This window comes from Panicum virgatum, chromosome 4N (genome assembly GCF_016808335.1).
Source record: "Panicum virgatum strain AP13 chromosome 4N, P.virgatum_v5, whole genome shotgun sequence".
Taxonomy (NCBI): domain Eukaryota; kingdom Viridiplantae; phylum Streptophyta; class Magnoliopsida; order Poales; family Poaceae; genus Panicum; species Panicum virgatum.
In genome coordinates this window covers 34,616,010-34,630,471 of record NC_053148.1, presented here as the reverse complement: position 1 = coordinate 34,630,471, position 14,462 = coordinate 34,616,010, and the positions used below count along the sequence as shown (strand labels likewise).

The window sequence follows — 14,462 nt, the reverse complement described above, 5'->3', positions numbered from 1 at the left end:
GACAGCAGCAGCCACTGTTGCTCCCCGCTGCAGCATCGGCACTGTGCCGCTGTGGCCCCACGCTATCGCCGCAGCCGCTGTCGTGCGCCGCCACGCCCCCGACCATGCGCCACGCCTCGACTCGGCCCAGCTCCGCGCCGCTGCTGCCTTGCCCTCATTGCCAGTACCGCCATTGTGTGCCGCTGCGGCCCCGGCTGAGAGGAAGAGATGGGGGAGAAAGAGATAAGAAAGAGAGATAGGAGAGGCGGTATGTGGTGGGAGATGAAGACATGGGGAAAATGAGACAAGAGAGAGTGCATGCGTTGCTGTTGTTGTCCTTTTTGCGCCTGCGCCTCCATTTTTTTTAGGGCGGATGATGCCACCATCCATCCCTGAAATCCATTTCTGGAGGCAGGTCAACTGCTACATTAGTCTCGCTTTATTTATAAAGACGGCTTAGTTTTTTATCCTCCTCTAGAAAAAAACCTAGGATATTCCTAAGAATCGTTTCTGCAGTAATCTCTAAAAGACGAAACCCAGGCCGAACTCAAGCGCACGTTAGTCCACATCTACAATAAAATATTATCCATTGGATCACCAACTTATTTAATCGGACGGCCAGATAGCTACCTTAAGGATTGTTTCCAGTTCCAAATCCTTCCAGTACACGGGCTGAGTTACTCCAATCTCAAGCTGTCACGTGGCATCATTAGTCTTAGGAAAATTTTCCATTCCCACAGCGCGTTACTCGAGTCACTCGGCTCCAAAAATCTCAGGAACTGTTCCCCTTTTGGCAGCTGTAGTGATTCTTTCCCTTTTTTTTCTCGAATACGCGCGTAGCGTATCAGTGTATTAAGACGAAAAAGAAATTGGTACAGTGTTCCGTTACAACCCAAATGAACGGATTCCAAATGAACACAAGCCGGCAAACTAGCTGAACACAACCCGAAAGATAAACTCCAATGTGAACTACTCACATCCTGCACAACCTAACGACTGGCTCTAAGCATAGCCCTCAGTCAACGCTCCATCCCACGGAGGGAGAGCTGTTGCTCAGGGTCTTCAACATGGGAAGTATATCCCGCATTGCATCCATGTGGTGCGGCTGAGGTCCTTCGCGAAATAATTTCTCCACCGCTTGCTCTGCCGAAGCCGCCAAGGGCAGAGGCACGCCAACCTCACCAAGTCGGCGCATCAGGAGCACCGACCCTCGCTTTGCCGGCTTGACGGCCGAGAGAGGGTCCAAGGCTTGACGGTGGCTTCGCCTGAGGCCGAGTACCTCAGATGAAGGCAGCTGAGGAGGCGCGTCGACGAGGACAGGGTCAACTCGACGGCGACGAGGCGGCGGAATATCCTTCGAAACTTTGCTGATGAAGTCCTCCAAGGCTGTGAAATTATCGTCCTCTGACGTGCCGACTTTGCCGGTTGCCTCCTCATAAGCTGTCACCACAATCTCGATCGAAGGCAGCACATCCACAGGCGGCACAACCTCGGCCGAAGGCGGCACCTCCACAGGCGGCACACCCACAGGCATCACGGGTGTGGCAGCCCCAGAGTGCTCCAGAAGACTGCCAGAAAGTGGCCTCTCACAGGAAACACTCGCCGCCGAAGCCCGATCTCGGAGCTCCCGAGACCGAAAGGTGGCCACGAACAGCTCGGGGACGGCAGGCCCGAGGGTGAAGTCGTCCTCCTCGATACGAAGCACAGCCATGATCGCTGACTTGGCCGCAGCCAAAACAACCACAGCCAAGTCATCGGTGGCAGAGAGCGTGAGGTCGAGGCCACCGTCAGCAGCAGCAGTCGTCGGCAACGGCCGCTCATCGGAGACGGAGAGCGATCATGCCCAAACTCAGCATGAACGACCCGACCGTCCAGCCGAGGCTGGCTCGAGCGAAGCGGCAGGCGACGAGGCCGCAAGCAATCCTTGGCATGGTGCCGAAGGCCGTGGCAGCACAGGAACCGCGATGGATGATGACACAAGGCAACCCGATGCTTGAACGAAAGGCAGTTCAAGCATCGTCCATCAAGCACCTTGGGGAAGCATCGCCACCGCGGCACTTCCGGCCGAGAAGGCCGCTCCCGAAGGTCCCGGGTATGCGTGCGCCGCCTCTCAACTCGTTGCCAACCATCAGGGTCGACGCGAGGAGGGCGATACGGAGCCTGACCACGGAGACGGCTTGGGGCAGCCCGACCACCGTTGTGGGTGTGGTCGTGCCGCTGGAGACCGACAACCAGCTTCGTCGTGCCGCGCCGGCGGCTGCTGCGCCAGGATCGCTTGTCCATCCAGGGTGGCGGGGAGGGTAGCCGGCGGCCCCGCCGACGAGGATGCTTGCGGTGCCCACCCTCAGCACATGGAGGCAGCACCACAATGGAGCGAATAGTGGGCATCGGAGCCGGCGCATCGACCTGCTCCGCCACCGGTGCTGAGGCAGGGGTGGTTGCCCTCGGTTGCCGCAACAGGATGTCGCGGGTAGGACGGGGTGCCGTCATCGTTGGAGAGGGGTGGGGTGTCGTCTCTCCAACGGAGCTGCTTCGCCCGACCGTCGGGGTGGCCGCTAGGGAAAAATGGAGTGGCGTCCGGGGAGAGAGCTCCCTGCCCGGGGGAGGGGAGAGGAGTGTCCATCGGCGAGGAGGAGGTCGCCGAGGCCAGGGTGGCCGTCAGTGTGGGCGAGCCATCGGCACCCGGCGCTGGAGCAGTTGATGATGTGGTGGCTGCCGGCGCCGGAGTGGCTGTCGGCAGGCGGGTGGATGGCGGCGGCGGCGAATCGAAGCAGAGGTGGTCCGGCGAGCCGCAGGCAGCGGGTGGGGGGTCGGGGTCCGGAAGCCGTGCCATGTCGTCGAGGAGGTCATCGTCGTCGTCGAGCACCAAGACGGGAATGGCGGACCGGCAGCACGCACGGGAGGGCGAACGGCGGGCCCACGGCGTCCACCACGGCGAACTGTGGCTTGTACGCCAGCAACGGCGCGGCCTGCGGGTCCGTCACGCAGAAGTGGAGCGGCGTTGGGTCCAAGAGCGCGCCGGCGATGGCCACCGCGAGCAGCAGCAGTGCGCGGAGCACGAGGGAGGAGCGAGCAGGAGGCGGACCAGGGCGGCAAGGAGGGGCGGGGCTGTGGCCGCCGGCGGTGGCGGCGGCGGCGGGTGGGCAGCTAGGTCATCCTCCCGATCTGCCAACTCGCACAGCTAGGGAGGCCATGGGAGGGATGGATGGAGAGGGTGAGTCGAGGGGAGCGCGGATCTGTGGTTGGAAGGGGCGGAGGCGGCCGGAGCAGGGAGATCCAGCGGCGGCAGCACACTGGTGGCGGGAGTCGCCGCCCGGGCAGGAGGTCACCGCTGCGTGCATGCGAGGCCTAATAACCTAACCCTGATTCTTCCCCTTCGGCAGGTGTAGTGATTTCTTTCTCCTATAATGCTTAAATCTTAAAGCGGTCTCATATATTGCCACATCATCTCGAGACGATGTAAAGGGTAATACAAAAAATAAGTTTGTCTTATAAGCTGTCTCATAATAAATACACAATTTCACAATTTGAGCATAGGAAAAAAATTATGAGTTGCATGGCAACAATAACAATCAGTACAATGGTGAGAAAATAGTCTTATAGTCCTAAATTTAACATATGAGACGATTGTCTCGCGAAACAACCATCTTGTTCTTTCTCCCCCTCCCTCTTTCTACCACCTAATCAAAAATCCTATGTAGACTTGCATCAGACGATCTATGAGACCGCTGATGTGTAGCAATCAAAACCCTTAGAGCTTCCCATATTAAGTGAGGCTTAATATATCATCAGTATTTCGAGCAGTAATTATGGTGATCCATTTGACAACAACAATCATATAGTAGGATTTTTTCTGTTTAGTGTTCACTTACAATTTACAATATGGTGCCCATTTGAGTCGCTTAGGAGCAACGTGAATTAGACACTCCATTTCATAAAATGAATATCACTATTGATGATAGTGATAGGCAAAATCCCTCAGCAACCCAAGGTATCTCATACGGAATAACTGGCAACTCATTTTCTTCAACATTTTAGATCTGAGATGTCATGCAAAAGCTGGAGCTATGGTCATGGTCTGTGACCAATACCTACCGCAGCAAAAGCAACTCTCTTTCTTCCCTTTCTTCCTTTGATATTAGTTACATTTCCTCGCGACTTCTTGCTAATTTAATACCAAATATTCTTTTCAACAGATTATTGCTTACTCAAATATGCCTTTGGTGTACTTGTCCAATGAAGTATCAACTTTAAGTTTTTTTAGATAAACACACATACTTCAAACTTTAGATTAACTCCCCATATCCTAATGACAACAGAGTTCCAACATGTGCATATATTTGGTCGACAATGCATACATTTTCTCTACCGATACTCTCGCAATATGCTCTACCACTACAGATAAAATAATAGATTCAAAGTCCTCACACATGTTTAAATTCCAGTTATATAGAATAAGCAAGTATAAATTTTTTTTCTAACATAAAAACACTGGCTAAACCCCATGAAGGGCGCGGCAAAAGCCGCGCAGGTTTCTAGTGTTCATCAAAAGTCACCATAACTGCTGTCCTACATATCACACCGTTACATGATCAAAAAGCAATGCAAGGCGCACAGATTGCAAACAACAGGATCGACAGCCACCAATCGTACTGCACCGACCGCCGGGAAAATCGTTGACGCGGACGCGCCACCGGCATCGCGCCACCGCGTGCAAGACCGGCCGGCCGGGCGCGCAGTGATGGGATATTGTTCCGGTGACCGCCGATGTCCATGGATCCTCCTAATCGCAAGGCTGGCGGCTGTTACGGTTACGCAGATGCAAGGGCATGGATGCACGGTGGTTGGGCCAAGATGGGAACTGGTCACCAACTCCCAATAATCTGGCCAGCCAAATGAGCAACCTGTTGCGGAAAGGTTTGTGTAGTTTGGCGGTTACTAGAGTCTCCGTAGGTTCTGGATTCGACTTCCTATGATAACGAATTTTCTAAAATTTATCAACATTGTGATTTTAGTGGTAAACGACGGTTCGGTATAATCATAAAGGTGTTGTTACGCATTGTAAGTATTGGCATATCTAGTAGGGCGGGGCCCACCCTAAACTTTGCATTTTCAAGGTATACATATAGAAAGTTATTCATCTAAGCATCTCTAAGAGACTAGTTAAATCTAATTGTATATCTAAAAATAGATAAACAATGAGAAAAAAGTGATCCAACAGTCTGATTTTGTATCCCTTCTCCTGCGCTAGGCATCTTTGCAGAGCACTCCCGCTCGCCATCTCCCTCCCGCATGCACTTCCCCGCCCCTCCCGCACGCCCCCGCCCCTCTGCTCCTCCCCTTCCCACCGCCCCTCCCTGCCGGCGTAGCTCGTCCCTGCCGCACCAAGGCCGCTCTGCGGGACTGCCGGAGCTCCTCCTCCGCACGCGCAGGGTGTACTCCGCGAACGGCTCGGGCCCGGCGAGCACGACAGATAGCCGGCGTTGGGCGAGGGCGCGCCCCGTCGCCGTTGCGGAGTAGGGCGTGGCGAGGAACATCGTCGTCGCGCCTGCCGGAGGAGTGGCGGTGGCTCGCCTCCGCGCGCGTGCTCGTTACTGTAGCCGGGCTGGACCTGCTGAGCGCGAGGGGTCGCGCCTACGTCCGCGCGCTCCGGGCGAGCGGGTGGCGTGGCGAGGCGGAGCTGTACGAGGCCTGGCGAGCACCATGCCTACTTCCTCAACAAGCCCGACAGCTACAAGGCAGCCAAGGAGATGGAGGTCGTGGCAGGAGGGGCCAGGCGCAGGGAGAGCACGGCGAGGTCGCCATGGCTGCCTGGAGGCCGAGCTCCCCATCTTCAATACTCCGTCCATGAGCCAAATTAATCCAATTCCTCGCGGGAATAGCAGATCCATGACCTCCTCCCTCGATCCCCTAATCCAGCCGGCCAAATCCCCCGCCCAAGGACCTCGTTCCGTCGCGCCATGGTCGCAAGAACAATCGATCTCGACCTCTCCGGTGAGCCCCCTTCCAATCTCCGAACCAGAGCCCAGGAACTACCAAAATTGGATCCTCTCGTCGCGTGGATCATGGTGCTCTCGCTAACTCTATGCGTTCGCAGCTTGTTTGACGAGGAACGCAAAGTTGCCGCCGCGGGCGCTTATGGCCACGCCGACGAATGTCGCCGCCGCGTTCTTCCTCGTCTCCGGCGAGCTCCGGTCACCATGTACCCGTGCCAAGTGCATCACCGCGTGTGCCTCGAATTTCTGAACACCGTGGTATGCTTCTTGCTCGCCGGTGATCTTCGTGGTGCGGGAACATCGCCGTTTTAGGCCTTTTGACCCTGACGCTTGGAGGCACAGGAGGAAGACAAGCTGCTGCTCGCGGGTGCATTTAGAAAATCTGTTGCATTTCATCACTTTTTTGGCTAGCTATTACGTTTTACATAATAGCTAAATTAAAATTTTAGCTATTCAATTTTAAAGAAGCTGTTGGAGATGCTTTAACAAATAACATATATGTAAATTTGAGGTTTAGTTGTTGGTTTTCGAATGTTTGAAATTGTAAAATACCTTATTGCTATATTATTATGTGTCTTTGATGAGTTTTAAACTAGTGTAGTATGATATATTTGCCGCTATAAAAATTTTTATGTCAAGTTGGACCACCCTAACCTAAAAATCTAGATTCACCATTGGCTGTAAGTGTTGTACTGTGTAATCTAAAAGTATAAGCAACTTGTCCGTGTGCTAACTGCACAGCTCTCTGCGAGGACCATGCAAGATTCTAGCAATAGAGGTTGGAAAACCTGCAAATTTTTGTTTGGGTAACGTATGTTTCGGAGTTCAGACTTGCAACTGCGAAGCTGGAACGGAGACACGTGAAAAGTAGGACAATCGAAATCTTTAGCTCTATCGTCTTCTCCTCAGCTGTGCAGATCAAGTTACTCTCTATCTGCATCATTGCAGCGTCAAACACTTTCCATAAAAGGGGACAGAGAAGAAGAAACTGACAAAGAAGTGAGGAAAGGACACTCAGTTCCTCTTGTTCCATTCGCGCAATAAGGTATCAGTATCGCACATAGAACGGCAGGGATAAATAGCCCGTTTACAACTCGATGCTGCAAATTTCCTCAAAGAAAAATGAATGAATGCTTGAACCTTGAGATTCCTGCAGACTGCGGAGCAAAATCATACTAGTATTCAGCAGCGGATGTATACCGGAGCTGCAGTTCCTGCAGCCGTGCCGGCGGCCAACTCCAATCCAATAACACATTTTTCTCCAATAAATACTACGTACCACTTTTTCGTGTACGTACAGTACATATGTACGCAGTATTTCGTATAGATATACGAGCAAGAAAGAATCCGTATCACGTATTCATGTGTACCCTTCATTCCTCCGTCTCGATCTTCCTTCCCAGCAGATTATTCACAGCTCATCAACCTCCTCCTCGTCTCGTTTCCTTCCAATCCTCACCTTCCTCCTGAATCTTCATGCCGTCCTGGTCACCACCGTGACGCCGGAGAGGTCGCCGCCGAACTCCTCGAGCAGCACCAGCAGGTTGCCGCTGGGGTTGAGCCACGCCCGCGGGACGTGGTAGTACCTCTGGGAGATGTCGCCGCAGCCGCTCTGGCACTTGGTCTCGCCGTACGTGCCGGCGTAGCCGCAGCCGCCGCACCCGCCGCCGGGGGCCCTGTACGACCAGTACCGGCCGACGTGCCGCCCGTTCACCCACGCCTGGCCCTTGCCCATGCTGCCCAGGTCCAGCGCCACCGGCGCGCCGCCGGCCGGCACGTCGAAGTAGGCCTTGTGCCATGTCAGGGGCTGGTTCCCGGCGGCGCCGCCCCACTGGACGGACGAGCTCCCGGCGGCGGAGTAGACGCCCAGCGACTCGCCGTGCAGGCCGATCTGGTACGTCCATTTCTGGCTGCTGAGGTCCCGCTTCCCCTCGTTCAGGCCGGAGAGCGTCACCGGCCCGAGCACGCCGACGTTCCACGTCTCGTAATGGGTGCCCTGGTTCTGCAAGGAGGAGGAAGACGGACAGCAAGAGGAGATTAGGATCACGGTGGTCTGAACTCTGAACTGGGAGAAGAGCGGCAATGGCGGTGAGCTCACAGGGAGGCCGACGGCGGCGCTGAGGATGGAGATCTTGTTGCTGCCCTGCCACATCTTCACGTACCCGCTGTACGTCAGCTTCGGGCTGTCGTAGCCGCCATACGCGGAGCCTGCGATGGAAATAAAAATTGGACGGATTCATCTCTCGAATTCTGCAAACTTTAGCTCTGACAGTTACAGAGCGGCTACAAGATTCAGTCATCTCCTTTTCAAAAAAAAAAGATTCAGTCATCAGTACCGTATGACTGCCCGTTGACGAACACCTGGAGGGCGTGGCCGGCGGAGTAGATGGTCAGCTGCGGCCACTTGCCCAGCTTCAAGAACTGCTCGTTCGAGTCGATGTTGACGCTGCAGAAACCATTCAGACATTCAGAGAGATGAGAGCACGCGGAGAGGACGAAGCAATGCTTGTTTCAGAGATGAGCAGGCGGCGGGAGTGACTCACTAGGTGGTGTACCACAGGTAGTCGGACTTGTCCCACGTCATGCTGAGCTGCTCGACGAGGCCGTCCTTGGTGAAGGCGCGGTCGTCCAGCGCGTTGGTGGCCTCGCTGTAGGACCGCCACGAGAGGCCGGCGGCGGCGGAGCTCATCCTCGCCGGCGCCGACGGCGCCCGCACCGTCGCGGTGTTGAACACGGCGGTCTTGCAGTCCGGCAGCACGCTGATGGACCACGCCGGCAGCTCGTAGCGCCGCCCGTTGAACGCCACGGTCGCCGCCGCGTCGGTCTTGTAGTTGGACAGGAACGCCGCGCACGCGCCGCCGCTCGACTTGAACACGTACGCCTGGACACAGAGAATTCGTCTTTGAGCAACTCTGCACAGTTGTTATATTACGCGCGTTTTTTCAGAGGCCGAAACAATCTGCTGACAGAGTTGCTATCGACCTTCTCGTAGTTGCCGAGGGACTGGACCGTCGGGTCGCCGGCGACGAGCGCCGGCTCGGCCTGCTTGATGGCCTTGTGCAGGTCCCTCAGGTGGCCCCACTTCGGCTGCCTCAGCAAACCTGCACAATGGCATGCCACCCTTTCAGTTTGCTCAGTAAATCAGAGAGCCGCATTCGGAACATCCTACCGCAACCATTTCTACAATCTTTCTTCCTCGTCTTTTAACTGCTACACTTCTGAAACTGGAATCTCCATGGCTGCACATACCGTATTCGTCAATCGGCGCATCGTAGTCGTAGCTGGTGGCGATGAACGGCCCGCCGGAGGTCCGGTCGAAGTTGGTGCCGCCATGGTACTGAAGAAGAACCAAACAAAGCACATGCTAAGCATCATCGATCCATTGACAGAAAAAAGAAAAGAGAGAAGACGATCCTACGCGGCAGCTCATGTGACATGACTGACCCATGTGGCCGCTCAGCTGGATCGAGCCAGCCTGGCAGCGGTAAGCAAGCAGCGGACTCGACTCACTCACCATGTAGTAGTTGACGAAGGATCCGCCCTTCTGGATGAACCTGGCCACGGCGAAGGCCAGGTCCTCCACCGGGCGGTGCGGCACCGGCTTGCCGAACGCCGTGAACCAGCCGCTCCAGGCCTCCGTCCACATGGTGGGCTTGCCGTTGGAGTTGGGGCTGAAGCTGTCGCAGTAGAACCCGTTGCAGGTGTTGATCTGGACGCCATCGCCATTCCACAAATCAACGTAAGCAGGAACGCAGTTAACGAGATCAAACAATCTAGTATCAGATAAAATTTATATATATATATATATACATATATATGTATATTTATAATATATCTGAATAAGTATCATGAATTGGGCGAGCTGGAAAGGAGGGACCGCCGCGGCAGCGATGTGCTAACGGCGCCGCACCATTGTCCATTGGACGCGGCGAGAAAGCGATCGTGGTGGTTGATCCGCCGCGCCGATAATTAATCCCCCGTCGACCGACCGGCCGGACCGAACCACGTACGGCGAGGAGGTCAAGCGGAGTGGTTAAACCGAAGCGAAGAGTGGTGGCCGGGTCACTCACGACGGGGTCGGGGGCGTCGTCCTGCTTGCACATGACCCAGGGCACGCCGGCGCCGGTGGCGACGGCCATCTTGGCGGCCCAGGCGGCGTAGGGCTTGGCGCCGGCGCCCATGACGGACTCCATGGGCCCGTACTCGTTCTCCACCTGAGCCAGGATGATGGGCCCGCCCTCCCACTCGAAGAGCCCCTCCGCCTTCATCATCGACACCACCTTCTCCACGAACGCCTGCATCGCCGCCTTGAACGGCCCGTTGTCCGTCCGGAAGCTGATGCCGGGGACGTACTTGAGCCACACCGGGAACCCCCTGCAGCAGCGGCGGCGTCATCCATGGCGGCGGAACCAAGGCGATCGAGGAGCCAGCTAGCAAGCAAGAATGCGGCCGGGACGACCAGGACCGGTTCGCCTACCCGAAGTTCCACTCGGCGCAGACGTAGGGCCCGATGCGGAGGTGGACGTAGAGGCCGGCCTGGTGGGCGAGCTTGACGAAGCGGACGAGGTCGTAGCGGTCGCCGAAGTAGTACTGCCCCTGCACGGGCTCGTGCCCGTTCCAGAACACGTACGTCTGGACCACGTCGAGGCCGCCGTCCTTGGCCTTCTGGAGCAGGTCCGGCCACATCTCCGGCGCGCTGCGCGGGTAGTGGATGGAGCCGGCGATGAGGACGCGGCGCTGCCCGTTGATGACCACGGCGCGGTGGTCGTACGACACCGCGGCATTGGCCGGGGCCGGGCCGATGGCGGCGGCCGCCGCCAGCGCCAGCAGGGCGAGGAGGAGCGCGGCGCCGCTGGGCATGGCGCGGGGGCGGGGGTGGCGCCGGGCCGGCCTAGGACGAGACGACGGCCCGGGTCGGTGGCTTCCGTTCGTTCTCTCGGTTCTTGGAGGGGCAATGGCAGTGGACGGGAGGGCGGAAAGGGGTGGCGCGCTAAGCTTATATCTGATGAGCTGTGCTGGATGGCGACGAGTGGGAATGCGTCCGTGGGTTTCGGATTCTTTCACCTGCGGCGCTTTTGATCTTTTCCCCTCGCCTTTGGATCAGCGCTTGCGGTTTACCGCTGGAGGAAGAGGGAGGAAGGAGAGGAGTGCTGGGAAGGTGAAAGCCAGAAGCGGAAAGCCGAAGCAGAGCAGGTAGAAGAAGGAAGGCCCCCGCGCCTCCTCTGCAGCTCTGCTGTGAGGGAGGGCGGCTAATTAGTTGGCGCCGAAACAGGGGAGGGGAAGGAGGAGCTCTGGTGGTGGGCCCCACTCCCACTTCCATGGACTCCCTTTCTTTTTCGGGGGTGATGATCGTTACTGTGGTTTAGGTATTTTGCACAGAGATCATCAAATTTTCTACAAATTTATGTGTTCGGTTTTGTAACATATGGACATGGGTATTTGTATCATTTTCTTATAATTTCATGGTATGTTATGAACGAGCACACCGATATGTTGAGTTAGAATTATTCTTTATATGTTCCTTATTTTTAACAAAATAAATAGAAAACTCTGACACTCTATTCAGCTTACTTATTAGCTAACCAACTAGTAGTAGCCGGCAGTACTTTTCTCATAACAAATCAGCATTGGCAACGGCCGAAGGCGATCAAGCCATCCGGGTTCGAGTGGGGGCGACCAGGCGTGCTGTCTTAACTTTGGTCTCCCCGCCGTGAGATGTTTCATTCGAACTTGATGCCCGACGGGAACCGCTCATGAGCATCTGGTGAGTAGTTTCAGCTGGAGTGGAGAGAGCATGGAAGCAAGGCATGAGTTGACAGATTATTAGCGACGGCAAATCCTGAAAAAAATATAATTAATACTTAATACTACTTAATAGGACGGCGTTTGTTTGAGGGCAACCCTGGCATTGGTGGCGTGCAGCCTTGTACTTGGACTCCATTGGTACTCGTCCTGGATGGTTTGCTCCCAAGTCGTTGAAAACGGCGACCAGATTAAATCAGGCACGCCAACACAGCATCGGCGAGGGGGACGGCGGCGTGGATTCTGGTCGGCACACTGTATGTAAATGCTGCACGTCCAGTGGGGTTAGTTTGCCGTGAGTTTGTGGGGTCGCTTGCTCGAGCTTCAATCGATCGATCCCTGTAATGCAAGAGTGGTTTGTGTGTTTAGTATTGATCTCCACCAGGCCAGTCCAACGACTGGGCCAACCTTGACTCGCGTCCTGATCGGAGACGTTCAGCCCAAGATGAGGCTGGCGGGCCCCCGTCGCGCAGCCCTATAAAGTGGAGGTGGGGATTAGAAGCTCAGGTCATGGGGTTCGCCGCCGCTATAGTTCCCACTATCCAAACCCTAACCCGATCTAGAGAGGGGGGCTGTCAGCGACGGGAAGCGCCACCGGCGCCGCGCCGTCGCCACAACTGGCTCGCCGTCGACTACAACACCACCAACACTGCACCACGCCGACACCGCCACCACGTCATCTCTACACTGCGCGTCGCTACCCTAGCGCAGACCCTCATCGAGGAACCAGCGGTGTCCGGCAACTCCTTCATCCAGAGAAAACACAGTAACCCCTCGATCTGCTCCTAGTGATCCGATTTTAAGTTTAACAATGGTATCAAGAGCCACTAGCGAGTAGATCTAGATTGGGGGGAAAGAAAAGAAAGAAATTTCGATCTCGGATCGAAAGAGGAAAAGAAAGAATGGATTCGATCCAAATCGGATCGAGAGAAAGAGACTAACCCTAGCAAGAAAGAGAGGCGGCGTGCTTCCTACCTGCGCGCACCACCGCTGGCCATCCACGACGCCGCGCGGGATGAACGGATCGGGCCGCAGCTCGCCCGCTTGCCGGCACTCCGCCGCCTCCAACTGACGCTGCGCGCGCGCACGGGCTCTCGAGCACCACCGCGAGGCCGCTCGACGGCGGCGCGACCGCGCACTGGTGAGCGCACACACCGGCGAGGGGACCGGCGGGGGCACCGCGCCCTTCCTCCGGCCGCCATGGCTAGCTGCCGTTGCATGTCGCACAGAGAAAAGAGAGGAGAAGGGGAGGACCGCGGCCACATGCCGGCTGTGCCGCTCCTCACCGGCGCTGGCGGAAAAGGGGGGCGGGGCCGCGGCAGCGCCGTGACCCTCCGGCTTCCATGGCCGCTGCGGCTTGGCGCAAAAGCAAGAGAAAGAAGGGGAGGAGAGAAAGACTGGGCTCGAGGCCGCGCGACCACAGCACGGCCATGGCGCCTCCGCCCGGACCGAACGACGCGGTGGCAGGAGCGCCGCCGGCGGCGCCGCTGGTCGGGCCTGAGGAAAATGGGGGAGCCTAGGGTTTGGGAGAGCCGGCCGACGCCGTGATTTTTTGTTCCAGCGGAAACGACGGATGACCATCGGATTCATCCGACGGCCAAGGGCACTCGGACCCAGCTGAGCCGGGCCGATTTGGGCTTAAGGCCCAAGGGGGCTCACTGGGCCACGCACATAATGCGCTGAAGCTGGGCCACCGGCCCAGGAGGGTGCTAAGCGCCGAGTGCCGCTGGGCTGGGCCGAAACGACGAATTTTTTTCTTCTTTGGGCCGCTGCTATGCTGCTGGGCCGGCCATATGCACAGTGAAGTTTTGAATTAAAGTTTCTCTTTTTCAGAAGCATTTCTTCAAATGAATATGACTAGTTTTGATCTCTATTCAAATTTGAACCAACGGGATAATTTGTTTTGGAGAACAGTAAAGTTTTACAATGATATTGCTTCTGAATATTAGTATGTTTTACAAGTTTCCGCTGCAAAGTAAAAGTTTCATCCTCTATTTAAATTAGAACCAACAGGACAATTTAAATAGAGGAGAAGAAATATATTAGTTTAAAGTTAATTATGATATTGTTATTTTCTGACCAACGTTGATGATAACAATATTATAATTTCATTGTGATTTTAAGTTCAATGTTAATTCTCTGACACTTTTTATCAAAGTGATCAATTTTTCAGAGAATAGAGAAAGACAAAGAAAAGTTTGTGAAAGAAAAAAAAGTTCTCCACTGCAATAAAGAAAGATAGACTTAGATGTGTTTTTCCCTGTGGGAAAAAAGTGCCTTTAAGTTTAAGGTAAGAAAAACTTCCGCTGTTGTATGTCAAAGAAAGAATGTTTTGGCACCATTTTGCCATTGTAAGTGTCAAGTTGAGCATTAGTTTGCTCTTAAAAGAAAAGAAATTTAAAGTTTATTATGATGTTGTCATTTTCTGACCAAAGTTTATGATGATAATATTATAATTTTTTATTCTAGTCATGTGTTCTATTTCTGCCCAACGGTGATATAGAATTAAAAGTAAAGGAAAGTTGTATATTTTAATTTTGACTAACGTTAAATTAAGACATACAATTCTTCCCAAGTAGAGAGAAATTAACAGACAAAAGTTGATTCCGATCAACGCCACAGATAAAGTTTTGAGGTTACTCAGCTGTATAGTTGAGGTTAAGAAAGAAAAATGCTGGTTCCATT

At 54.8% G+C, this 14,462-nt stretch overlaps 1 protein-coding gene and 1 long non-coding RNA gene across 2 annotated transcripts; one reads left to right on the top strand and one right to left on the bottom strand.

Annotated features, from left to right (window-relative positions):
* Positions 1-5,273: 5,273 nt before the first annotated feature.
* On the top strand, positions 5,274-6,613 carry LOC120670659. Its single transcript, XR_005673288.1, has 2 exons — positions 5,274-5,973; positions 6,077-6,613. It is a non-coding gene; the product is annotated as an uncharacterized LOC120670659 (long non-coding RNA).
* Positions 6,614-7,007: 394 nt separating this feature from the next.
* On the bottom strand, positions 7,008-11,151 carry LOC120670658 (beta-galactosidase 9). Its single transcript, XM_039950815.1, has 9 exons — positions 10,453-11,151; positions 10,046-10,349; positions 9,490-9,684; positions 9,225-9,312; positions 8,958-9,076; positions 8,519-8,856; positions 8,312-8,421; positions 8,074-8,183; positions 7,008-7,977 (listed from the first exon to the last, which is right to left on the bottom strand). The coding sequence occupies exons 1-9, from the start codon at positions 10,833-10,835 to the stop codon at positions 7,450-7,452; spliced, it is 2,175 nt and encodes a 724-aa protein (XP_039806749.1). The 5' UTR covers positions 10,836-11,151; the 3' UTR covers positions 7,008-7,449.
* Between the last annotated feature and the right edge of the window lie 3,311 nt (positions 11,152-14,462).

Excerpts from the sequence above, each read along its gene's own strand:
- LOC120670658 (XM_039950815.1), bottom strand. The coding sequence starts at position 10,835 with ATGCCCAGCGGCGCCGCGCTCCTCCTCGCCCTGCTGGCGCTGGCGGCG. Across the intron at positions 10,350-10,452 it reads TGCGCCGAGTGGAACTTCGG|GGGGTTCCCGGTGTGGCTCA; the intron begins GTAGGCGAACCG and ends CCGCTGCTGCAG. Across the intron at positions 8,422-8,518 it reads TACCTGTGGTACACCACCTA|CGTCAACATCGACTCGAACG; the intron begins GTGAGTCACTCC and ends TGGTTTCTGCAG.